This window comes from Drosophila arizonae, chromosome 2 (genome assembly GCF_054131065.1).
Source record: "Drosophila arizonae isolate 15081-1271.41 chromosome 2, UAZ_ARI_1.0, whole genome shotgun sequence".
Lineage (NCBI taxonomy): Eukaryota > Metazoa > Arthropoda > Insecta > Diptera > Drosophilidae > Drosophila > Drosophila arizonae.
The window spans coordinates 6,856,520-6,882,192 of record NC_142922.1 but is presented as its reverse complement, the minus strand read 5'-3'; the positions used below and the strand labels follow the sequence as shown (position 1 = coordinate 6,882,192).

Below are 25,673 nucleotides of genomic sequence, written 5' to 3'. Positions count from 1 at the left end.
TAACTCTGCACCGATTTTAATTTACTGTATTTTACTCAATTCGTAGAAGTAACAATGAACTCTGTCATATACGTCATAAAAGGTTATTAAAATCAGCTGCTTATTACGGATATCTATGTGTGTGTATGTGTGTGTGTGTGTGTGTGTATGTTTGGTTATGTAAGCTTAAGTGTTAAGCGCATTTTCGCTGAACCGGATAATGAGGAGCTGTTGCAGTGCTTACAGTAGCCTCTGTCCAGTAAAAGCGGCAAGCGCTTCCATTTGCATTTCCATTTCCATATAATGCAATGTTTTTTTTGTTAGCATATTCATGTTCAAATATGAAATTTCCATGAACCTGACAATGGCAGCAGTAAATGTGAAAAATCTTACATTAACCAGAAGAACAACAATAAATAGTATTTAAACTGCATTCAACAATAATTTGTGAACAAGAAGCATTTAAATTTAATTTTATCGATTGAATTTGCAAATCATTCATATGACATGAGACATGCTTTTTTAGTTAATATTTAATATTCCGTTAATATATATATTTCAGGTGGCAGCTGTTCATAGTTCAAATATTTCAAATTATATACATTTGTTGATAGAGCAAGGGCTTAATTAATTAGTCACGCTCAGGAAATAAAAATAAAAATAGAAAATAATATAATGTAATTTAAATGTGTTGTTAATTTGAATTATTTTTTTATAAAAAAAAAAGAAAAAAAAAACGGCAAATTTTAATTTCATGCCTATTTTACAAAAAGCACATGGAAACTTATTTAATGAATAACTTTTTGAAGATTTCTGACTTCGTGTGATATACAGATGCATAGATAGACAAATGAAAATATTTTTAAGAATAATTACATGAAAAGAATTATTAAATTGAATTGTAGAGTAAATTTATCAACTTAGTTTTACTTCTAAGCCCGAAAATTCAAAAGAATTTTCAAAGTTAACTTAACAGCTTAGTTTCAATTAATTTGCTTAATCCTTAAATTCCTTGTACGATGCTCTAGTTATGTGAACGCAATTACATGGAAGGCGAATGAGCTATTATTATTTATGAGCACGTGGCTAGTTGTCCAAGATGCAGCGTCATAGCCAGGACGTGGCAACCATTATAAATTCCACTTTAATTATTATAAGAGTCGAGTATAAGACATGTTGGCACATCTACTTTCTTATTTTAAGCGGACTGGCATTCCGACAAGTCATGACTGGTCACACCTAATCAAATATTAATGCTCAAATGTCAATCGAACAGATATCGACTCCAGGAATCGAGATTGAAGCTAGGAAAAGCAAAGGAAGAATATTAAGAAACATTTTCATTCATTTTGCCGCAAGAGAAAAAACACTTAAATTTTGAAAACGTCAACTCAGCTAAAACAAAGCAAAACCAAAAAAAAAAAAAAAATGTTCTTAATAAAATGTGGCGCTTTTAAATTTATAGCTTCGTTACATAGGCTATAAAATTTGGTATCTCCCATAAGACAAAGAGCAGAATAGTAGCCAAAGTACATAAACTCGCCTCATAAATTTCTTACCAAAAACTGACCAAATTGGTCGACTGGCTCATATTGTCAAGGGTCTTTCAGATGAATATGACTTACGGAAAGTTTTCATATCAAATTCAAGGGCAGCTGGAACAAAGCTAATACTAACTCAACTTTATAAAGCAAAGTTGTGTTAAATCGAGTCTGCTTTCATTCGACTTCATTTTAAAAACTAATCTATATAGATATGTGCGAATGCACCTTAATTGCTGTTCATTACCTCATAAGCCCACATATTTCTTTGTACTTTTATAGTATGGTTATCTTTATCACAAAGGCATCTGCTTAAGCTGCTTATTGCAGCCTGCAGCAAAACTCATTCGTATATGTATGTGTGTAAATGCATACGCACTTAAATGCACACTTATGTACTTAAGGTGGATTTATTTACTGTCCATATAAATTCTGTAGGCTGCAATTCTTTTCAATATTTCGAAGGGTAAGGTTTGAAATACATAGAGCGAAAAGAATACTATTTCGAGAAGTAGAGAAAAACATTTATAAATTTGTTATGTTTTGTATATTAGGTCGAATATCTATAAAACCGCCCTCGAATCGATATATGTCTGTTCGCGTGATGCTCAATGAAATTTCTTATTTCAGCATACGTTTACCTCTACTTGCAGCATCCTATCGCTACGAAGCAGCCATTTTGATAACAGTATAAAAAACGTCAACACAATGAGAGTAGATATGCGCTATACGCATTGGTTTATATGTTTTTTACTATTTTATTTTCTTTTTCTTAAATCAAACCTCAATCACTTTTCTTTTTATTAGATGTGGGACAGCCTTTTATAGAGCATATCCAGGTAAATTTCCGCACTGCCAATGGAAAATCGTCTGCACGTATAGCTTAAGAATGGAATAATACTTTTACTATGGCAACGAGGAGGAGTTCCTCAGGTCCCAGTGAACAGCTACGAATATTGAGTGCAAATGGTCTTTGCACTCGACATATGAAATCATCAGTGACTTCAATTTCCTTTTTGCAAAAATTTTTGATGTGCTTTCTCGTGTTAGGCATAGATTGCAAATATATTGCAGAAAATGTAAAAGAAAATATGAAAATACGAAATGAATGCAAGTTTTCTCATTCATTTTATACTATTATCGCCTTAAAACAAACTTTAAAATTTAAAAGCTATAAATTGTCTGTCTTTAGAAAAACATATTGAAGTAAATAATAGCATGAGCAAAGCCAAAAGGTGTTGATATTGACATTGCCATATAATTATTAAATTTATAAAAATTAGCAAAAAAATTTATAAATTATGTATTCATTAAAAGTATTATTAATACCAATTCATTATATGGACTGGTAGGATAATAATTTCTGAGAACTTAATATATCAGCGCTTGTGTTTGCTGCCATTCTCTCTTTGACTCTTACTCTTCTTATTGTTCTTGCCGTTTCTTTTGTAATGGTTTTTATTAAAATAATTTAATTGAATTCATTTTCCATTAAGTCTCTTTTTTTTAGCTTCATCTGTTTTACATTCTCTCTTTTGTAGCTGGGCCTGAGGATTTGCCTGCTGCGCTTAGCTTAAACTGCGACTGACACATAACACACAGGGACATGTTTATGTGTGCGTGTGCGTGTGTGTGAGTGGGTGTGCATGTGCATGTGTATGTGAGTGCCTATGTGGGTGTGCATGAATCAGTTTCATGCAAATGAAGGCACTGAAGGTATCCGCTTTCCATTGTTTCGATGCTGTCTTCGTTTTTTAATGATGTTGCTCCAGGTTATTGAAATTGAAATCATTTTTAAATCAATTTCCTTAGCTTAGCTTTACTTTACGTTTTATCAATGTAAATAATTAAAAGCCCGTATTTTCTTAAAATGCACATTGAGGGGAAAAGTAATACAAATTTAAATTGAATTGCCTTAAGGTTTATTTACCACAAAGCCGAAAATGTTTTTTATGTTTTTTTTTTTGTTTCAGATTCTTTTTTATTTATTTTATTATTGATTTTTATAAAAAAAAAAATAAATAAAAAAAAATTATATTAATAAACTAACTAAAAGTTTACTTAATTTAATCAAATTTTTATCAATTTAAAATTGTATTTTTTATTCATACTAAATATGGCTACTGTCTTCGTTAATGCTTTATATTTTATTGATATTTATTGAAGCTCTGGGAAAGCTGTCAATTCCACTCGCTGGCGCCTTAAACATTTCAAAAGAAACTACAAAATGACTTTGACAATGACCCACAATATATTTTGAAATATTTTCAATTATTGCAAATAAATCATAAGCAGCCGCACAGCTAAGCAGCTTGACTAGCTTTACGACCTCAAGCGATAAGATTTATTATGTGTACAAAAGATGTCGAAATATTAAATTATGCCCAGCCAAATGCTGATGAGAGCTTTTAAGTATTTAAGTTTTATCGAGGGAGCAACAATATTGCTTGTCCATTTGCAATATTCATTGAATTTATATATATATTGTATAAAAATATGTATGTATGTAAAGCATAGCAGTAAGTCGTTTCCCTTTATGAAATACAACCAAATAAAGTTCTAGAGCCAGCAGATAGAATATGTGCATCATTTATTTAATTAAACAAAGGGGAATATTTTACATATTAAAGCCAGTAGGCGGAATGTATATGCGTATGTTTCGTTGGAAATTTCAACAACAACAAAAGCTTGACACCAACACAACTAAAGACAACCATTTACTTATATGGCAGCTAGATCGGTGAATGTTATGTTATGTTGTTATGATAAAGGCAAAATCAGAACAAATATGCAAATATTTAGTTTACCGCTAAATACTCACAGCCAAGCAAGGCAAGCCAAGGCAAATTGCCTGTAGATTTCCACATAGATAGAAGGCATTCTTGGCACGATAACAACAAATAGCTGGCGGCTTTTTTGAGAGTAACAAAGCCGGCAAACAATGCGAACAACTACAGCAGCAAGCATGTTAGGCAGACAAGCAGTTGCTTTTAATGTCGATGATTAAACGCTTAAGCCGAGCCATTTAAATGCAGCTTGTGCCTCGCTTTGTTGCCTATTTTTAGGCCATTTAATCGACAAACAGCTGAGCCAAGTTTGACTGCCTTTGCTCAAGCATTGAAAAGAGTTTACACAGCCGACACACACACACACACACACACACACACTGGTACACAAAGAGTGATTGTTAAATGGGGCGTATAAGTAACGTGGGCTGCTTAGCATTAGCAAATTAATACTCGAGTAGCATTTGCTTCTTTTTATTTTTCTGTTCATCAAATGCCACGCTTTCACTTCTGTCAGTGGGAAAAAAAGTTATATCTGAAAAAAAAAAGTTCGGCTACGGAAGCCGTGCAGTCTTTTATTCAGTATTTTAACTTTTTTATTAAATTTGCCCACCAAGTTGGGCCAAGTTTGTTGCCAGCTTTTGTTGCTACTTAATGCCACTTTGTTTATTAAATAAATATTTGACACAACTTTCGGGTATGCCGTCTTGATGGCCCACCCAAAAAGGTATAGGTCATAGCCGAAAAAGTCCCATCATAAATTTTCCGAAAATTATTCAATTTAATGACCAACATAAAAATGCACTCATTATTAAATCTCTTCATTTGATGCTGCGAGAAAGCTTTGTTTTAACGTCACTTTGATGTAGTTAGCCCCATCGATATTCGAAGCACCTCGGCCAAATTATGGACATGCTGAACTGTAAAGTCCGAAGCACAGAATTGCAATAAAATTGCCAAGAAGTAAATTTACCTTGTCTTAGGACAGCTTTGGATGTATATACAATATGCAATGCTTTAAAGCCTTAATTCACATTTATATAAATTTAGACAAAGGTCTTGGTGAGTGATTATATATATGTATATACGTATGGCAATCATCTTTTATGATCATATAATAATAAAATTAGAAAACAATAATACAAATCTCTCTCTCTCTCCCTCACTCTCTTTTTCTTGCTGATGACCGGGCATCAAAGAAAACAATGTGCATAACCCTATAGAATGTTGTTTTCGGCAGACCCAAACAAATTTGTTAACAATACTCTGTACAGGTGGCATCCACTAAAATAAACTCAATTGTTTGGGTTAACAAAGGGCGGTATAAACTGACTCCATCTCTCTCTCTCTCTCTCTCTTTCTTTCACTCAATCAGATTTCATAATGATATTTGAGAAACAATGTAAACAGGTAGATGCTTGGCTGGGGCTTAAAGCAATCGCAGCTGCGGCACCACAACTAAACAACTAAAGCACAGACATTTATCGGGGACCACATATCATACATGAATATATATGTAGGTCTATATATACGTGCATTTATATCTGTTTACAGCTGTTGTGTGTAAATACGTGTGTGCGAGAGAGATTCAAGCAAGACAAACCCCATTAAATAAAACTGGCGCTCAACCACATCGAACTGTGGCTGGCTTGGCCGCCGCTCTGGCTGCCCGTGTTGCCATCGAGCCGCTTTGAGTGGCTTGAGTGACCGACACTCGGCTGGGAGAACGTATCACATTACGCATACGCCACCGGACGCGTTACGCAAAAGTTTTCCGGCTTTGCTTTGGTTCACTGGCAATATTTTTATGACCAGACCCAGACTCTTGGCACGTGCCAGCAGGATTCAAAGCTTTGTGCAAATATGCAACGAAATGCAGCGCATATATTCGCCGAGTGGAAGCAACAGTTTTGCTTCTTCTTCTCCCTCGAGTGGCTTACTTAGTCGATGTGCTGTGGCACGTAGTCCGTACGCACACGATGCGATACGTACTGTGAATTCATCTCTCCATTCAATTCAATTCAGAGAGCCATAAAATTGCGTTCGTGTAAATACAAGTTATGGACCATTTTCCCATTGCGCTGGAACCGAAGCCTTCGCTCGCTTTCTAGATGAGCTAGCTCTATGTCTTCAATGTAGTAAATATATACATACATATACATATAAATATAGGGTCAGCCGACAAACACTCTGTAGAGCACACTGTAGCTATTCAATTCAGTTGTAAAGCAGCATATCTGACGGAATATTCACCAAATCTGCCTATGAAATTCCAGACACGTTCATAAAATATACATAAACATATATACGCATGCATGTGCCACATATATACATACATATTTAAGCTCATTTAGGTAGAAAAAGGTATATATATATATTCTTGTTGATACGCCAAAGTTTTTCAATATGAAGCACAAGCAATGCACGTTCCAATAAATTACATCAAAAAGGCATACAAAAAGCAGCTGGGCTTGTCAAATTGCCATAAAGGCATTTCAATAGGCCCCAATAGTGGATCCATATTTTCAATTTAACTAGGCCTAAAAAAAAGGAGCTCATTTCATCGTAAAATGCGCAACAACAAATATTTATAAATGCTGGAATGGCTTCATTAAATGAATTTTTTGAATTAAACTTTAAAAGTTTTTTATTTTAAATTACAGGATTTATTACCCTTAATATATATATTCAGAATTTATTAAAAATACATTTTTATTTAATATAGTTATAATATTGGCTATTAAAAATTTTTATAAACATTTATTCATATTTACGGTAATTGTATTTTATGAAAAAATTTATCTATTTGCAATTTCTGTATTTATTTAGTTGAAGCAATTTTGATTACATTGAAGAGTAAGACTTCAATGCCAATGCCATTGTACTCGCCTTAGAGTGAACTCCTTTGAATGGCCCATGTATTGGGGCTCTAATAACCAATGATTATATTTCTCATTCTGCAATATAATTCATTCATAAATACGCACGAGCCGAGGGACAGGCACAAGCACGTTCAATGTCGGCAGCACAGTGGCGCGCACGTGGCGTCCGTGAAGCAAACAGAAAAGAAAATAAAACAACAAGAACAACAACAAAATAAAAAAACATCACTTACCGCCCTCAGTCTCTCACAGGCGCTGAGGACGACCGCGGAGGAGATGCTTTTCACACAAACACAAGGCAAGAAGCATCTTTATCATTGGGCGCCAAGAAAATTTCCCAAACAAAGCGAGAAACAATTTCCCAGTGTTCGCTTGCCTAGTGAGAGAGCGAGCCGAGAGAATGCCAAGTAAATGCCGAGCGACGCCAACTTCGACGTCGGCATCGACTATAGCAGTGTTAGCAGCAGCGGCAGCGGCAGAGGCAGAGGCAGAGGCAGCGGCTGCTTTTCACTGGCAGTTGAGACTCAATGGACCAGTTTGGAAAATTCGCACTGTCAGTTTGTTTTAAAATTTTGCCGCGTTCGCTTGCAATTCGCTCAAGTCTCGACAAGCGGAAAATATAAAATTTCAAAATAAATTGCGAGCGAATTTTGAACTCGATTTGTGAACTAAATTTCGAGTGACTTTTTTAAGAATAATAGAGAAAAATTCTAAAACGTTATACTGTGAAGGAAAATATGTATTATATACGCTCTAAGCTGGAAATACTATGGATACACTATTGAATAACTTAACCAATTTTAAACGCTTGGCTTTGAGATACAATAAAAAATAATAATAAAAAAATTAAATAATAAATAAATAAATAGCTAAAAGTCATAACAATAACTTTTGCAAGGTTTTTTATGATGCTGATTTCAGTCAGAGTTTTAAGTGAAAAACAAAAACAAAAATAATAAATGTAAAGCAAATGCAGAGCATTCGTTGAATGGGTTCGGCAGTTGACCCATTCTGAAAATTAAATAATTAAAAAAATATTAATATAAATAAATACTAGTGGCATTTCTGTGTATTTAACATTTAAATTAAATTACGATGATTTTAAAGTAATAAATATATAATCGTAAATGTTTGCAATAAAAAACTCAACTTTAAGATGTGTTTTTCCCTATTAAAATCTATAGAATCTGATTTAATCCATAATACAGTCTTAACAAAGTGTGACTAACTACGGTGAAACTTCACATTGAAGTAAAAATTTGTACATCAGAAACATCGTGGACTATTTTCATTATAAATATAGGTAATTAATTAACATATATATATATTTACAACTTTATTGATAATACGTATACGTAATATGCAACAAATTAAAAAAAAAAGAAAAAAAAAAAAAAACAATATTTACATGATTTTTAAATTTTAAGTAAACATTCAAAGAGTTGAACAAGTATAATGTTACCTCTATTGTAAGGGGAGGTGAGAATATTTAATTCACAGTCCACTTGACGCTGTATTCTACTCTTTCCCTGAAACTAAATTGCATGAATAATTAATAGTAATTAATAGTAATAATATACACATTTAGTTCAGCTTGGAGAAAACGATTTAAAAGTTGATATCGTTAAATTTGTCTCTTCTTGATTTGCGTGATTCTCCTTTAATAATAAACTGAGAGCAACGATGTAAACGCTTCGACAACAAATAATTAACAAGTGAGTTGAGTTGAGTTTAAAATTCAATGGTCGACACGTGCCCAGGTTGTTAATCAAGCTAGAGCAAAATAATAACTCAACAATAGAAATAGAAAACAGGCATCATTTGCCAATGAAAATTAATTAAAAACCAGCAGCATGTGTGTGCTCACATACATATACATGCACGTGTGTGTGTGTGCGTGTGTGCTCGTGTTAGTACACAAACAAAAAACAAATGGTAAATAAAAGAAATTAAACATAAAGGGCACGATGATGTAAATAAGGTGTTCCGGAAGGAAGCCGGCGGAAATCAAAGTAGCGCCTGCATAAAATAAACCTCATAGTGTCCTTCAGTCGGTGCTCTGGATCGCTATGCTCCACCTAACTGCCGCTGATTACGTAATTACATGAATGTTAATTTTTTGTTATTTAGCACGCTTTGTTTTACCAGCAGCACAGGCAGTGGCAGTGGCAATGACAGTGGCAGAGGAAGCGGTAAACGCATACATCAGCAATGTCACGAACAATTAAGGAAAGGCAAACAGCAGTACATCAAGTAATGAGCGAAGTTTGTCGTAAGTGCAGCAGAAAGAGACGTGAACAGAGCACTTAGCATTTGAGTGGCAGGTGCGTGCTGAGGACATTTAATGCCACGACAAGGGAGATAAATATTTTTGTAATTAATAGAGAAAGTTAAAGTTGATTGCTGGCTAGGCTATCTGCGTGGCTGCTCAAACACAGTTTCAAAGAAAAAAAAAATATATATATATATAAAAATAAGTCTAATGTCCGCCCAACAGGCAGCTCACACTCGACCAGCGAGCGAGCGCACATGTCAGACGGAGATTTATTACCAGAAAAAAGAAAAGATGCGGAGAGCAAAAACCCGACGGCTACGTTTTAAATGGTCTCGCACCTTTACGTGCGACTTGAGGTTTTTGGGGTTTCCCCCCGAGTCGTATATCCTTAAAAGCCCTGTCAGGAAATTAAACTATTAAGCTTTCTTGATGTACATAAAGTTTTAATGCCATCCGAAAAGGTGTTTGGGAAATTATGTTGTACTATCTGGGCCAGCGCCGCCTGTCATTAAAGGGGGGGGAAAGCAAACCATTTACTTTTCCTCGACTCGGCCATAGACCAATTCCACTGATAAGTGAATCCAGTAAAAGTTTAGTGGCAAATCAACATAAAATTCTGTTGATTACCTCAAGTTTTTCAGCCCAACTGCTAAGCCATTTCCCTGCTGTCAGCAACAGGCATAGAAATTACAACAGTTTGCGCCACAAGTGCTAACAACCTCCGATGAAAATCGATATGTCAGTTGAGGTCAGGTACGTAGCTGTCTAAACTTTTGCTCCGAAACTTATCTGGAATTTTTTGATTCTCAATTAATGTTTGTTTCATTTCGTTTCGCATGTGATTCCAAGAAGCCTGACAGTTCTGTTTGAGTAAGTCAACTTATACAAAAGTATCAAGTTGTGGTCACCCAGTCAATAGCAGACATAGCGAATGCATTTTCATTTCAAATCAGCCAACACATATTTCATTTCATATATAAGAATCTTGATATAGTATATGAAAAGCAATTTTGCGAGAAATTCAAATCAACTTCTGAATCACAATTAGAGTCCTCAAGAGAATAGAACTTTGTACTAGCATTGGACATGTTTTTAAATATAATTTTGTTGAAAAATTACCCAAACATGACGTATGCAAGAGTCTAATATATATACTAAGCAAGAGCGTATACTTAAGTTTTATGTTTCTCATTGTTGAGGGCTTCTCTTATGCAACATTTTTAGTATTCGTGTTGGATTAATTGAATTGAACGCACTTAAAATTTTATTCGTATTTAAGACAATAAAATTGTTGGCATATTTTGACCATCCAATCATCGTTGTACTAAGTGTTGCGTGCAATAAGCAAAATATAAATAAGCCAAGGCATTTATCATGGGCCTTATTCAATTCTATTTATTTATAGGCTACATATGTAGATTTATCTATTTACGAGCAACAGACACTCATGCATCATATATTATATCGGGGCACATATTCCGCAGCAACTGTAAATGTGCTCTAGGCCAGATTGCATTCGATCTAATTCATTAATGCCGCCTACTACTCCAGCTGAGGCCAGCGGGCACCCGTAATCGTTATCGCCCTAATGCTAGCTGCTCAGTAATACAATTTAACAGCATTGTCTAGATTTAATGCTGCCCACTATCTAAATTGAAGTTGATCCAATCAATGCGAACGCTGACGCGTAAACAATAGAAAAAACTAAACGAAACAACATCACACGTACGCAAAAGAAAATCTGAAATACAGTGATACAGCTAAGAAACGAAAAAAAAAATGTTGAAGTTTACAGACGGATAAAAATTTTTGAGCATTTTCATCGATTGTGGCAATTGACAGCGATTTAGGACTCAAACAAGATTTCAAATTATGCATATTAAATATTAAAATAAATAAAATAAAATAAAATATCAAAAATTTATGATTAAAATTTAATTAAAAATATACATATTTTTTTTTTTTTAAGTAATGTGAAAACTGATTTCAGCTTGTTAATATATCTGTCTCTTTATGCTTATTTCTTTTAATTGGCACTCAAACTTTGAACTTGTGGCTAATTGACGAGTTGAGGCATTGACATGGACACTTCATAAACATTTTCATAAATATTTATTGGCAACAATGCTAATTGAGCACGACAAACACACAAGACACGCCTCCTCAGTGAGCATTGAAGTTGGCTGTCGTGACTTCTAATGAGGAATTCGAAAATGCTGTTTCCATGATATTTTCACATTGCGCATTCTCAATTGGCCGCATTTAACCAGCCACTTGACGCACAAAGAAACATCTTGACCTGTCCACTGCTAGTCAGCTGCTAGTCAGCTAGTCGGTGTATATCTCACATACATACATACATTTAGGTGTTTGTATATTCATGTTTATTTAAATTTATATATTTTTTCTCAATTACTTTAGCTAATGTGGTTGTTGTTGTTGCTGTTATTGTTGGTGCTACTGTGCGTACAGTGGCCATCGCAACGGCCACCAAACATTTGTTTGTATTTTTCGCCTGTGCAAATATGCAAAATGATTGACAGCACAATTAAGATGCCGCCACTGAGCTCACAGGTAATGCAGCATTTCAATAAAACGCGGGCTGCAGGGAGGCCACGTGCCAGCTGCAGCCTTATATGGCTGTAAATGTCTATGCACAAGCAGAGCATAATGATAGCATTTACTGTTACATCATTCAGGTACTCTTACACCTAGTTCAGGTAGTCTTAAACACTGCCAGTTTGAACTAATAAACAAAATATATAAAATATAATTTGTAATTAATTACTACATTAAAAGTTTATTTTTGTCACATTAGCTCTAAATAAATAAATTATTTTGTTGAAAGAGAGATAATAGTAATGCAATTAATTAAACGAGCATTAAAAATAATAAAAAATATATATATTAAATAATAAATATACTATAAATAATGACTATATAGCCTTTCATGCGTTTTAGAAATAGCAAATAATATACTATATATTTCCAGCAATTAGTTGTGATAGTTTCCATAATTTGTCTATTGACCAACTGAAATACATAATTAATTAAATTGTTTATGACAAGCTAATTGCTCAATTTACGATTTGCTATTTTTGCTTTTTTATTTATTTATTTATTTTTAATTTTGTTTGGAGTCTTAGTTATTAATGTGCTTAAATATATTACAACGAAGTCATACATCAAGTGACTTATATTTTTATTTATTACATTACTTTTTTACTTGATGCTGGCGACGAAAGGCTCCAATCTAGTCTAAATATTTGTGTGCATACTTTTTTGCTTGCCTCTTGGACTGTTTTCTGTTAGCCTTGGCTGATTGCCAGTAAAATCAACAGGGGAAAAAAATGAAATGCCCAACGTAAATGAAAACACAGAATACAAACACGTGCCGATGCTATATGGTTTTTTTTTTCGGCCATACGTGGCGTATACACAATGTTGCTTATCATAGTCGTTTGTTTTCGAATTCCGAAGTGATAAAACAACGAATTCATACATAGAGGCAGTGCTGCTGCTCTGAATGCGAAATGATTCCGATTATTAAAGACCTAAGACAGCTCACACATTTTCTGCAATGAATTTAGTCCACTTCTAGTTACATAGGCCCCACCCACGTAGAACTTAAATTTATCTGACGGAGGTATAAACAATTAGGTTTACCGAAATTTATATAAATGTATAGAAAATTTGTACATAAGTAAAGATAGACAGACGGGTATTACACAAAGCTAATATACTCTATTTTGAACATTTTATACTGTATAACTTAGTTTTAGTTTATTTAGACAATATCCGTATAAATTAAATTCACTTATTAATTTTAATTCATTTTTAGAATTATTAGATTAAATGAAGCCGGTTGCAACTAAATTAAAAAAAAAAATTTATGAAAAGAGAAAAGTAGGGCATATGAAGAATCCATATAAGAAAAAATATATATATGTATATTCACCTGCACCTTGCCGAGTGTCTGTCAAGAGCATTGGAAAACTTGTTGATAATTATGCAAAATTGAATGCATCAATTACGCGAGACAAATCAAAGCTGTCAGCCTTTAGCGTTTCAATAGAAATTTGTCAACTAGTCGAGGTTGAAAGCATTCAACTTTAATCTAACAAATCGAACTCTACATCTCAGACAGAAATACAAATAAAGTTAGCATAGTAGTTTACATATTTCTAAATTACAAATTATCGGTTATAAAAGTGCGATGTGCATTTCGCAATTATGAATAGCAAACAGAAATTCTCATTCTGCTCAATCAATTGTGTATTATGATACGCTCAATGCACAATTTGTAGTATAGGGAATCCCGGCGATATCATATTTACATGCTAACGGTTTTCACCTCATTGCACATTGCACTGCTAATTTATTTGAAAAATAGATATGGTAAAATAAATATATTGCGTTGGTGACAGTAATTTTAACCTTTGCAAATGCGGAAATTTTATGATATGCATTAATAAAAACATACAACAACAGATATATAAAGGGCGTCTCAGTTACTCATGGCCTATATTCATTCGGGAGCTTTAAAAATACTATGCTAGTCCTAGAATCGTCTGCTAAACTATGGTGAAGACTTATTAAAATAGATCAAAATTATTCGATTTTTAGCATTTCTTTACATTTGCTAATATGTAAAATACATTTACTAATCAAAGGCAACTTGGCAGGTAGTATAGGATATGCCATAGTCGGTCATTCTACATCGCAACCATGTATCTGATTGTACATTTATATTATGTTTTCCTCAGTCTGTTGGCTTCTAACGTGGCTGAAATATTTATTGAAGTACTGAACTAAAGAGTCATCAATCGTGTCGCAAGGGTTCGCCCAGAGACGAAAGATAACATGTCTCTGTTAACAAATGACCTTTCCTTAGGGTGGCGCACACATATGCATTAAAGAACGAAAAAAAAAAATGGAATGAAATATGTTTATTTACATCTTATGTATACTTTATTAACTATTATCATATTATATTTTTTGTATTTTATATTGCTTCATATTTTCCTTCTTTTTTTTCGCTGGACATCGCTCTTAAAGCACTCGAGTTTATATGAAAATTTGTGCTAGGCAGCAGCTATAACAGCACGTCCACCCAACAGTAGCAGCCACAGCAACAACAAGAACAACGAACGAAATTACCAAAACAGCGAGAGTAAAAAACGAAAATTTATCGATGCTCACTTCCGCCAACAGCCACAAAGGCAACAACAGGAAGTAATGTGCTTAAGCAATAGCTGTGAACAACATTCCAAAAAGTGGTGTTTACACTTGGCGCCGAAGCTGGAATACCCTGTAGATAACATTTCCTTACGGCAATTAAAGTTGGACTGTCATGTCAATATCACATTAGACTCTTAAAGTTGCTTAAATTAATTACTCCAAAAGTGAATTAATAATATAATAGAGTAAGAAATTGACTGTTGCATCATGTATGACCAAGTTGGCGTACAACATAACTGAAACATCGTGGAAGGCAAACATTTATAAAACACTTTTGGCCATTTCTCTTCATTAACTGCATGCCAAAATGGCTAGAGAACAGGCCCAGAATGAGAGCAAAGCGTTCTCTAGTCTGCCTGCGTGGACTCGGCTGCTATCCGTATTCCCTACGCCCTTCTGGCCATCTCTAGTTCACCTATCCGGAATTGCGGCAGGCTTTCGCATTCGCTTGCCGCGTGCTCTTGGGCGCTGCTTAATGAAGTTTTTCAGAGAAATTTCTCGGCAATTTGACTGTCGGACATTGCATAATTGATGAGGCCTGGCGAAGCGGCGACACTTTAGACAAATCACAGCGCCTGGCCAAGCTCCACTTAAGTCGTATGTCAGCTTGCTTGTTGCCGACTCCGCCGACACGTTCTTTATTAATAATTCGCAATCATTTCTTGGGGCAGGCAAAGTGTTAATGCTGATGAGTTGGGGCTTTATGTTACGGCTGCCAAATGAGCAACAATCTATTTGTATAATTGAAGCAGGCTGCTGCAAATGAAACCCGCCGGCGCGCCGGCAACATGTTGTATGCTCGCGTAGCAACTAGTTAAACATGACCATAAAATGTTGACAACGTGTTGCTGTTGGCTAAGCCGCTGAAATTTGAGTCAAGCGCTACGATGCAGCGCACCGTTAATATTTAATTGCATAATTAACCGCAAATTAAAGCACACATGGCTGACGACAACAACAACAACAAGAACAGCATCAGCAACACTCAAACACAATGTCAACACAGTTGGGCAGCTGCAGTTTGTGATATCAATGCAAATAAAACGAATTAAATGCGAAACAATTGATCTCCTTAGTCATGGCTAGTTGATGCATAGCAATTGTCGTATTGGAGCGTTATTTACAAAAAAAATAAAATAAATATATAAACTTTGCATCGAGTGTGTCTCTTATTCCACTTGATCAGCTGCCACAACAACTAAAAATCGTTTTGCCGCACAGCGGAAATAAGTAAAATAAAAACTAGTTGCACTAGCTGAATATACTTAACCGGTTGATACCCTGTATTAGTATGAATATATAAGATTTAAAACCCTCCATCAACAGACATTATCGGCAGAGATATATACCATTTACCAATTAAACTCATTTAAAATATATATACTTGATCATAAATAAGCCTAAACTACAGGGCAAACCCCGCTGTCCTTCGCTGTCCCACTAGGCAGTGTTGCCAGCTTAGCCTATTTTAAGCTAGATCTAGCCTATTGATAATATATTGAAAATGAAACAGCCAGACTACATATGCTCTTTAAAGAACTATAGAAAATATTAATGTATGTACATAAAAAAGCATTATTATAAATACTCTTAAGCAGTGTCATGAGATTATCCAATTTAACTATGCGTGTTTGTTTGTCTATATGTATAACTGTTGGTATGTCTGTCTCTTAATCTGTCTCTCTGTCTGTCTCTTAATCTGTCTCTCCAACTGCCTGTCTAATAAGAGCAATTGGCGACAAAGAGCTACAGAAGATCATTTAAGTTGTCTATTTATATGCAGCAGTATTCATTTGGTTTTTATATTTGAGTAAAACGAAGCACAGTGCTTAGAGCAGCAGAGAGTGTTCCCATTGGCCACTTAGAGGTCGACTGCAACGAACCCTACCTGACTTCGGGCTCAACATTTGAGCGTGATTTGGTGTTAGTGTTAGTGAGTTAGTCATTCTATATAAAAGGGCAGCAGCTGCAGAATTACTTCAGTCGCCCAGGCCTGATGGGGGTCAGTCGTACAGTGCAGTAAAATGAAGTGAAGTGAATTGCGTGGAAATCGTGATCGTTTAACTAAGCACTAAAGACTTGGGAAAATGTTTAGAGGAAAGTCTTAAAAGAAACACTTAGAGGAAACACTTTGAAGAAACACTAAGAAGAAACACTTAGAGGAAGCACTTAGAGGAAACACTAGGAGGAAATTTTATAAAATAAATACTAAGAGGAAATACTGAGAAGAAACACTTAGAAGAAATACTTAGCTAAATTATTATGTTTAATTTTTTTATTTTTGCAAATAATTAGCTACATAAATTTTCAACTTTTCGTATGTTTTCTTCAATTTTTCATCTACCCCGCTTTTCCAGCATTTTTTCCATCATTTCAGCCTGTTTTGCTACTACTACATCCATACATTCTTCTACTTATCAGCCGGCAACACTGCCTCTATGTCAATGAATACATGTTGTACAAATAAAAGCTATACTATCAACAAATATTGGGTTTCAAACAAATATTATTTTACCAGTTTTTCTATAGATAAATATTTTTTTCCACTGCTGTGTTTGCTCTAGCTGGCTGCTATTTTCATTCCACTCGTTTGCCACGCCTGCCCTTAGACCAAAAAGTGAGTTTTGCGGCTTATGTATATACTATTATACTATATCTTGTGCATTGTCGTACTCATTGCTGCTTACTTGACTGAGAATCAGGTCGTGCAACATTATTTGGCGCGACTGATGAATATATATATTTTTATATATTTTACACGTAAAATTGTATTTATTAATTAATTTTTTTTCAGTATATTTAAACAAAAAACTAAAGCTTTATTTCGTAAATAACATGTCGTTATAGAGCATAAGTATTTTCCAGTATTCTAGCGTTAAGCACCCGAAATGCAAATATTTATGTATGAATTTGCTTCTTGTCAAACTTTTCTCAGTTTGCTTATTTCAGTCTTCACGGCAGTAGCTAAACAAATTTGTAAGCAAGTATGGAGAGTGCTTCCTTCACGAAAATATTTCCATAGAAAATTATTTAAGAAGAACAGACTCAACAAAGCCCGGTAATTGATAGCAAGCAATTTGTTTTAAAATGCAGCGCACACTAAGGAACTTTTAATGTAATTTAAGAAACTTTAGTTCCGCACTCACCCTAATTGATGACAATCTTATATATTGAAAACTCGGTATTTTATAGAGCATGTTCACGGGCACGGCATCTATCAAAAAAGTTTAGAAAAACATATTTTACGCTCTCAGCTGGTAAAGTTTCTAATAGCAGATAACTACTATACCTTAATCTCACAAAAATCATCGGGATAATCACCAAAATTATGTGAGGCATAAATAAATTGCTTGCTGGTTCGAGTTGTGCATTCAGCTAGATAATTCGGCTCGCACATGGGTAATTGAATGAAAGCTTTTTCTTCTCTCCCACAGAGTCGCAGGAAAGTTCTTAATTATTTCAGCATCGCCGCAGCTCGCATTTTCACTTTACTATTTAATGTGCGGCACGGCCTGGCGGTCCAAAAATAATGATGGTTCCATGGCTCTGTGTCCTGCAGCCATATAAGCCATTTGGCAACAATCAAACAAAAGGTGCGCAGCTGCCAGCTGGCTGTAATAAAGTCGCTGCTGCTTACCTGGCCCACTCATTAAGAGGCCAGCATGCCAGTGCCCAACCACATGGCAACCACGCAACCACATGAGCAGCCGCGTTTATAAAAACTGTCACACGGGGATGGGGTGACGGACTTAAAGTTGCAATGTCATCACTAAAGCTGTCGCCCACCTGCCGGCTGATAAGGCGCTATGCGAAATGGAATGCACAGAGCTGTAGGCTGGGTCGCTTTTCAAGTTAAGCCATCACAGTACTGTCAGAGCAAGTGCATTAAATGTTTGAATGACGACCCCAGGCATCTACTTATATACATATGTATGTATGTGTATGGAGCAGCTGCCATAGGCAGTGGCTGGAGTCGAGTATTGTACGGCCACTTGGGCCGCGGTCTGTCATCAGGTGGAGACCAGGCTGCCACCGATAACACTTGACAGTCCGTGCAACATATCCAATCAAAATTTCATTGCCACAGCGCCTAACCAAATTATTAATTATCGCAGCCCTGCGGTGACTGCGAATTTCAGTGTTTATGCTTTAATGAATATAATTCAAGCTCAACCATATTTGAACAAGGCGTCAGGATAATTTCAAACTAAAATAATGTTTACACAATCATTATGAGCCTTTGCGATTTTTTGTTTGGCGTTAATGTGATACAAATTATCCCAAATGTTGTACAAAAATTTACTAAATAAATTAAAGTCCATAATTTAAATATCAAATGCAGTTCAAGCATTCTTTGATGATCTTATGCGAGCGACTAATACTTTAATTAACCAAAATTTACTGCTATTAAATCATGAAAATAAATAATTTAAATAATCTGAAATAATTTTAATAAATCTGTTTTAATCATAATATTATAAGTTTATTTATTTATTTATTTATTTTTTATTCTGTAGGATTTTTTCAGCTTTGAATTTAGTAGACATTGTATGCTATTCGATCAATTTTAAAAATTACATAAAATAGGCAGAATTCTACTTTTCGTTGCTATGAAAATTATCATAATATTTTATCATACATAATTTCGCATAATAGAATTTATAGTATATATACGATATACAAAGGCAATTCGAATATTTAAACTTCAATATGTAAGAAACGCTTTGTATGCCTCGATATACTTCAGCAGAAATCCTATTTAAATTCTTTAGCCCTGCACTCTTTGCAGCAGTTCTTTAAGAAGAGCATTTGTAATAGTTTCCTTAGGAGATTCATACAGACCGAAAGTGATGTGTGTGTGTGCCTGTTTGATTTATATTAAGGGACCATTGTCATTCCAGAGCTGTGTGCTGGGTGTGTAACTATTTTCAGGATATGCTCAGATATACGCTCTTTTGCAGCTGGCTGTATGAAAAAGGGAACAAAATGCAAGCCATTTATTTTCATTTTGGCAACGCAAAAATTTTGCATTCCACCAAGCGCCAAATTGCAAATAGCGGTTAGGTTGAATGTGTGCGTGTGTGGGTGGGTGTATGAGTGAGTGTTTGCCTATGTGTATTACTGTATGGCTGTTGATGTTGCGGCGGTTGCTGCATAACTCCACACCCGAACCACCCTAAAAACTGCCTTTGTTGCGGTTGATTGAGCAAATCACTTGCATGCAGAATGTGCTTTTTGGCTGCAGTCCTGCGGCTGCAGTCCAATGTCACCCGCATGACACGCCCTGAAATAGTTTGAAAAAAATATATATGTTATGACAAAAAAATTGTGTAATATTTTGGCTGCATGCGAAAGCTGAAATTGCTGTGACAAACTTTAAGCATAATTTAAGTTAACTAAATAGAAAGGGGACAAGCGCAGCTGAGGGGCTGCACCGACGGCAGCGGCTCCAAAATTTGCATAAATCTTCAACGTGGTGCATTTTTAATTAAGCCTTTGTGCTGCTAGTCGCCAATTGTGCTGTCAAGGATATGTGAGCTCATTATCAGGCTGCTGCCCCTGGCAACGGCCGGCTAGCGACTAGAGACTAGCGACTAGCAACTGGGGGCTAACGAATGGCTAAAGCTGACAGTTGCCACTAGTGATATACAAAAGCCAAACCGTTCACATCGCACATCTGCAATCTGCAGCGATGACGCGGTCCATTGAGTCCATTGAGTGCTGATGTCAGTCCGTCATGCGGCGACTATTGACAGCGGCAAACAACACACACCAACATATTTAAAGCGAAGAATTGGCAGTCTATTAAAGCAGCTCAACATCAAATACCCTCGCTGGCAAACTCTTTGAAAAATATATTGATGAAAAAAAAAAGACAACTCGAGTTGAATAAATTGAAATGCAGATGAATTTCATTATTTGCTTTTAGTTTCGTATCATATTTGAGTATCGTAATTGACTGGCACAATGGGGCTAATAACTAAAATACCCTTACGCCAGTGTGCATCTGTGCAAATATAGGTTTCCATTGCATTGATATTTGCGTTCGGGATGCGTAATTAAGCAATACTGTGAACAGTCTGTGGCTTCTGCAATAAATCGTGTCAGAGGCAATTTGCAAGCGCCTATTTGCAATTAATTAAAAATAGCTCTATAGGGGAATGTAAATGTTCAAATAATATACACCATAGATTTAGATACAGATCACAGTAATACATGTACTTATATATATATATTTGTTTTCTTCTTCTTTTTTTTTCGTTGCAACAGTAACTATTGAAAGTACAGCAACAAAGGCATAAGCTTAACGAGTTGTTGTTGTGAAGCACGCCACACAGCTTTAGAATGAAATGGAGATGCAAGGTGAGGCTGGTCATGGACCAACAACAGCAGCAGCAGGAGCAGCAGCAGCAGCAGCATCAGCAGCAGCAGCGACACCGACACCTGAAGCGCCAAGAGGCGAAACAACCGCTACGACAACATTCGCATCGCAGTCACGCGATTTCAGCTGTCGTGTGGCTCAAACGGCACAGTCCGAAGCCTGGCAGCCGTTTATTAGCTGCGAGGCGGCCCACGCCGACAGCAACGATTCCTACAACAGCAGCAGCAACATCACCAGCATCACCAGCAACAGCACCAGCAACAGCAGCATCAGCAGTAGCACAACATTCCATTGCACATTGCAGGGCTTCGATAGGGACGAGGATAACGTGCTGTATGCGTGCAGTGCTGTGCTCGAGGAGTCCGAGGCAGAGGCGGCCGTATTAGGGCCATGCATGCTAGACACGCAACTATCGAAGCCGCCGCACGAGCCGTACGCGCAATTCGAACTGGAAATCAATGGGACCGTTAGTGATAATGTGAGTGATACGTTTAGTTTTAGTAGCAATTGCAATCGACAGTTGTTTCTATGTGAGTCCATGGACGAGGAGCTGCTGTGTCAGCTGCAGCTCGAGCAGGAAACTGTGCGCCCCACCACGGCGCAAACAGCGACCAGCTGGCTGAACTTTCGCATCGACCTGGGCGATAGCCTGTGGTCCTGGCTGAACTTCAGCGAAATGGTTGAGAATGTCAGCGGGGGCCACGGCAACGACAGCGCCAACAATTCAACTACGAGCTTGGACATGATACTGTCCAACTACACCATATCCGACACAACAATGAGCACAACAACAACGGCGGCAGCCGACATTGTCATATCGAGGAGCTTCCTGGACTACTCCCCACACGGCTACGACTGGCTGTTCTTATTCGTCGTCTTCTTCATATTTGCCGGCGGTCTGGGCAATATACTTGTCTGTCTGGCCGTCGCCCTGGATCGGAAGCTGCAAAATGTCACCAACTATTTCCTCTTCTCGCTGGCCATAGCCGATCTGCTCGTCAGCCTGTTTGTTATGCCCATGGGCGCGATTCCAGCATTTTTAGGTAAGTGTTTAACGTTGTTCACGAACTTTAATAAACGCAACAGCCATGAATCGAGCGAAAGTTTTGCAAACTCTTTTGAAGTGCTCAAAGCGAAACTCAAGATATTTGAGATATTCAAAAAGTAACTTTAAGGTCGTGCAGCATAGGAATAATTTGACTCAAAGTCTCGTCTGCTCAAAGAAACTTGAAGAAGTATAAGCAAGAGTGCAATATAAACATATATTCGCTTGATATAAATTAGTTTTTCTTTTTTTTTTTTTTAATAATATAAAGAACTCTATATTAGTAGTCTTTTTTTGTCTTTTATATGAATAAAATTTAAATAAATTCGATTATTAAAGATTAGTAAAGAATATTGCTTAGGTTATGGAGCTATATATATTAATTTTAAAATAAACAAATCTGAAAGTCTGATTGTTAGTTACTAAAATATGCCAATATTTGGTACCGTTCCAATCAATAATTTTTTTTCATTTTTGTGCAATTACAAATCACATTTCCTATTGAACTTTAAGCTAATAAAAATTTATTGAAAATTTCTTTTAGTCGCTCTAAGAATAAATGGATTTTTTTAAATAAAATTCATGTTCATTCACCAAATACTTTTCATGATTTATTTCGAGCTGATGTTTGTTTTATAAATATTCGTTTTATTTATTTTGTTTATGCGATATTTGTTATTATTCGTTGAGAGCTTGAATAAATGCATTGATGAGTCTCTTTATGGCAAAAACCCAGAGTAATTAAAGTCAATTCATATTTCTGTATTTTGAATGGAATTTGAGTACACTTTGAAAATAGTTATCAGCGGTAGCGCTTCAATTTTCCAACTCTAATAAAGCCTGACACATTGCCACTGAATATGCAAATGATTTATGTAATCTGATAATATTTGAGTTAATGCGCAACTAATTTACATGTGCCACAGATAACAAATGTCTGGCTGATGCCGTGCAACTGAGTTCAACGTAGCATGAACAGATCAAAGGCGTAATGGGCGCACATGGTGCCAACGGCGCCATAGACAAAACCTCATACCCAGCTGCCACCACAGACCAGACGCCACATCATATAAGCATATATTTAGTGGACTGCACTCAACCATCGACGAGAACCAAATAACATTAGCGAATTTAATTTCAGTATAAGCGCATTTGTTGTTCCGACCACCAGCTGTAATTTAATGCAGTCGCTACGTTTCAGTGGGGTGTGAATAATTTTGTGAATTTGTGTTTTAGGCACTGTTTACAAACGTTAACTAACGGGCTGAAATCATTTCAAATGAGACTATCTAAGCAGATAGACAAGAATCCAGAAAAGACAACTCTATATCTTAATCAAGGATAGACAACTCAACAAATCATAATTCAGGCTTGTAATTTTGAAGAGATTTTCATTGGATTATGGGCAATCAATGCTTCCAAAAAACATTTTAAAAACAAATAATATATAAGTCACTCATATGAATGTCTAGAGTGTCAAATAGCATTAAGCTAAAAGCTTTTAGGTTTTACTATGACCCAATATACGTAAACTGAAATTCGATTTACTCCCGATAGGTTAAACTATCGCCTTCAAGTAGAACTGTTTGAATTCGGCTTTGAACTTTGCAGAGAGCGATTCGTTAGATGATTTAAAGTTAACTTTTTTGTAATGTAAGCTGATTGACGTGCGTACAGAGCTTTATAGACGGTAGGACGGTAGGTATTTAAGTAACATTTGGATCGACATAGTCTCGCTTTCGGCTCGTTTGCTTTTACACTTTAAGCGCTTCTTCTCGAGTTCTAGCTATTCTGTGGCATATTTTCCTCAATTACACGCTGCGTGTTTGGCGCTTTAATTTGTGGCATTATTTACTTTAGTGTTTGTTTACTTTCGGTTGGCACTGTGGCCCTGCCACGTCTTGCGCCATTCAACAGCTTTCCACAGCTGCTGCACTTGCGAATTACCCATTGTGGCACTCGCGTTTGAGACGGCTCCTCAGCTGATGCGTCGCGTCGCCTGCTCCTGCTCTTGCTCCTGCTGCAGCAAAGGGCAAGGTCTTTGTTTTCGCGCTCAAGTTGTTTGTTGACGACGACGACAGCGAACGCAAAACTAAATGTTGCCAACAGCCTTAAATGTTGTTTCAGCCCGCAACTGCCGCCGGGCCAACAATTACGCTACAAACTGCATCAAGCAATGTTTGCATGGCAGTTTAAGTTTAAGCTAAATTTTATCACTGGCGATACTAAAAAGATTTTTATTTTATGTCAGCTTCGCTAAATACAAAAGCAGCTGCCTCGCTGGTAAAATATTAAATCAGCTTATAAAAAAAGTATAAAAAAATGCATATGAATAAAAGTCTGCTGCCATTGAGCTCATCGATGGTTATTCGCATATGCCCTTGGCAGATGCAGTCAGGCTGCAGCGCAACTTTCACAAAAGCCAATCACAACTTTACAAGCCAAGCTGTTTGATGTCATGCTTATGCATGGCATACACATCTATATACATACACATACATATACATATGCACATTGCAGTCGGAAGTTTCGTTAAAATTAAAGCGCTCAATTTTTAAGAGGCAAGCCTGTAAAATAGCTTTATTGAAGATATATTAATATAAAATATGTACATATATGGAAATATTTTTTGATGTCCCCTTAAAGCAGCTCTTTTGCAGGCAACCCGCGTTTACTTTAAAGATAAATCTCGAAACCTAAAAGGAATTCTGTGGACGTAAACATTATAGCTAAAAATGCGCTAGTGTTGCATAACAAAAGAAAATTCAGAGTAAACTCAGATATTCGTACAATTAACTAAAGCTTCCGAGAGCTGTGCTACACTTACATACATACTTATTTCAGACACTTGAGTCGCAGCTCCGGACAACATGTCGCATACGTAATAAATACATTTTCAGCACTTGATGCTTTTCATATATGTATGACCATGAGTGACTGTCTGTGTCTGTGTGTGTGTGTATGTGTATGTGTGTGCTTAAGTGACAGGCATATAAAAACTAAATACGACATGTGGGTCCGGATCCGCTCCCTCATCGTCGCTTCGCTCTGGTGTGTTCGAGTGTGTGTTAAGAGTGCTGAGTGGCTGTCTCTCTGCTCGCCTGTGTCATGCTGTATGTGTGTATATGTGGTAGTGTCCTACAATTAGCAAGCTGAAACCCACGCAGCGCGCCTAATGGCATGTACGGAGAAGATGAAAAAAACAACACATTTGAGCGCAATTTGTACTAATTAATGTAGAGTTTGCCATTGGGCATTGGCTAAATACAAAGCTGAAAACGAACGGCACAAATTTCATAGCAAACGAGTGGGAAAATGAGCATACAAATTCAGGTTGCATCTCTTACAGCCTACCTGAATGCGACTTTAAGCTTTTAATTCACATTTAAGTCACACGGCATTAATCCGACTGTCAACAAGTTAGCATTACAGATACAGATACAGATACAGATACAGATACAGATACAGATACAGATACAGATACAGATACAGATACAGATACAGATACAGATACAGATACAGATACAGATACAGATACAGAT

General features: G+C 36.1%; 1 protein-coding gene and 1 long non-coding RNA gene across 3 annotated transcripts in view; one reads left to right on the top strand and one right to left on the bottom strand.

Annotated features, from left to right (window-relative positions):
• Nucleotides 1-7,040: 7,040 nt before the first annotated feature.
• LOC149270253 (uncharacterized) lies at nucleotides 7,041-7,773 on the bottom strand. Its single transcript, XR_016268712.1, has 2 exons — nucleotides 7,422-7,773; nucleotides 7,041-7,263 (listed from the first exon to the last, which is right to left on the bottom strand). It is a non-coding gene; the product is annotated as an uncharacterized LOC149270253 (long non-coding RNA).
• Nucleotides 7,774-8,350: 577 nt separating this feature from the next.
• Nucleotides 8,351-25,673, top strand: part of 5-HT2A (5-hydroxytryptamine receptor 2A) — a 28,962-nt gene continuing 11,639 nt past the window's right edge. For both annotated transcript variants that reach the window (XM_089463079.1, XM_089463078.1), the window contains exons 1-2: nucleotides 8,351-8,491; nucleotides 20,975-22,129. In XM_089463079.1, the coding sequence (XP_089319205.1) occupies nucleotides 21,055-22,129 (1,075 nt within the window). In that variant the 5' untranslated portion in view covers nucleotides 8,351-8,491; nucleotides 20,975-21,054. The remainder of the gene's footprint in view (nucleotides 8,492-20,974; nucleotides 22,130-25,673) is intronic.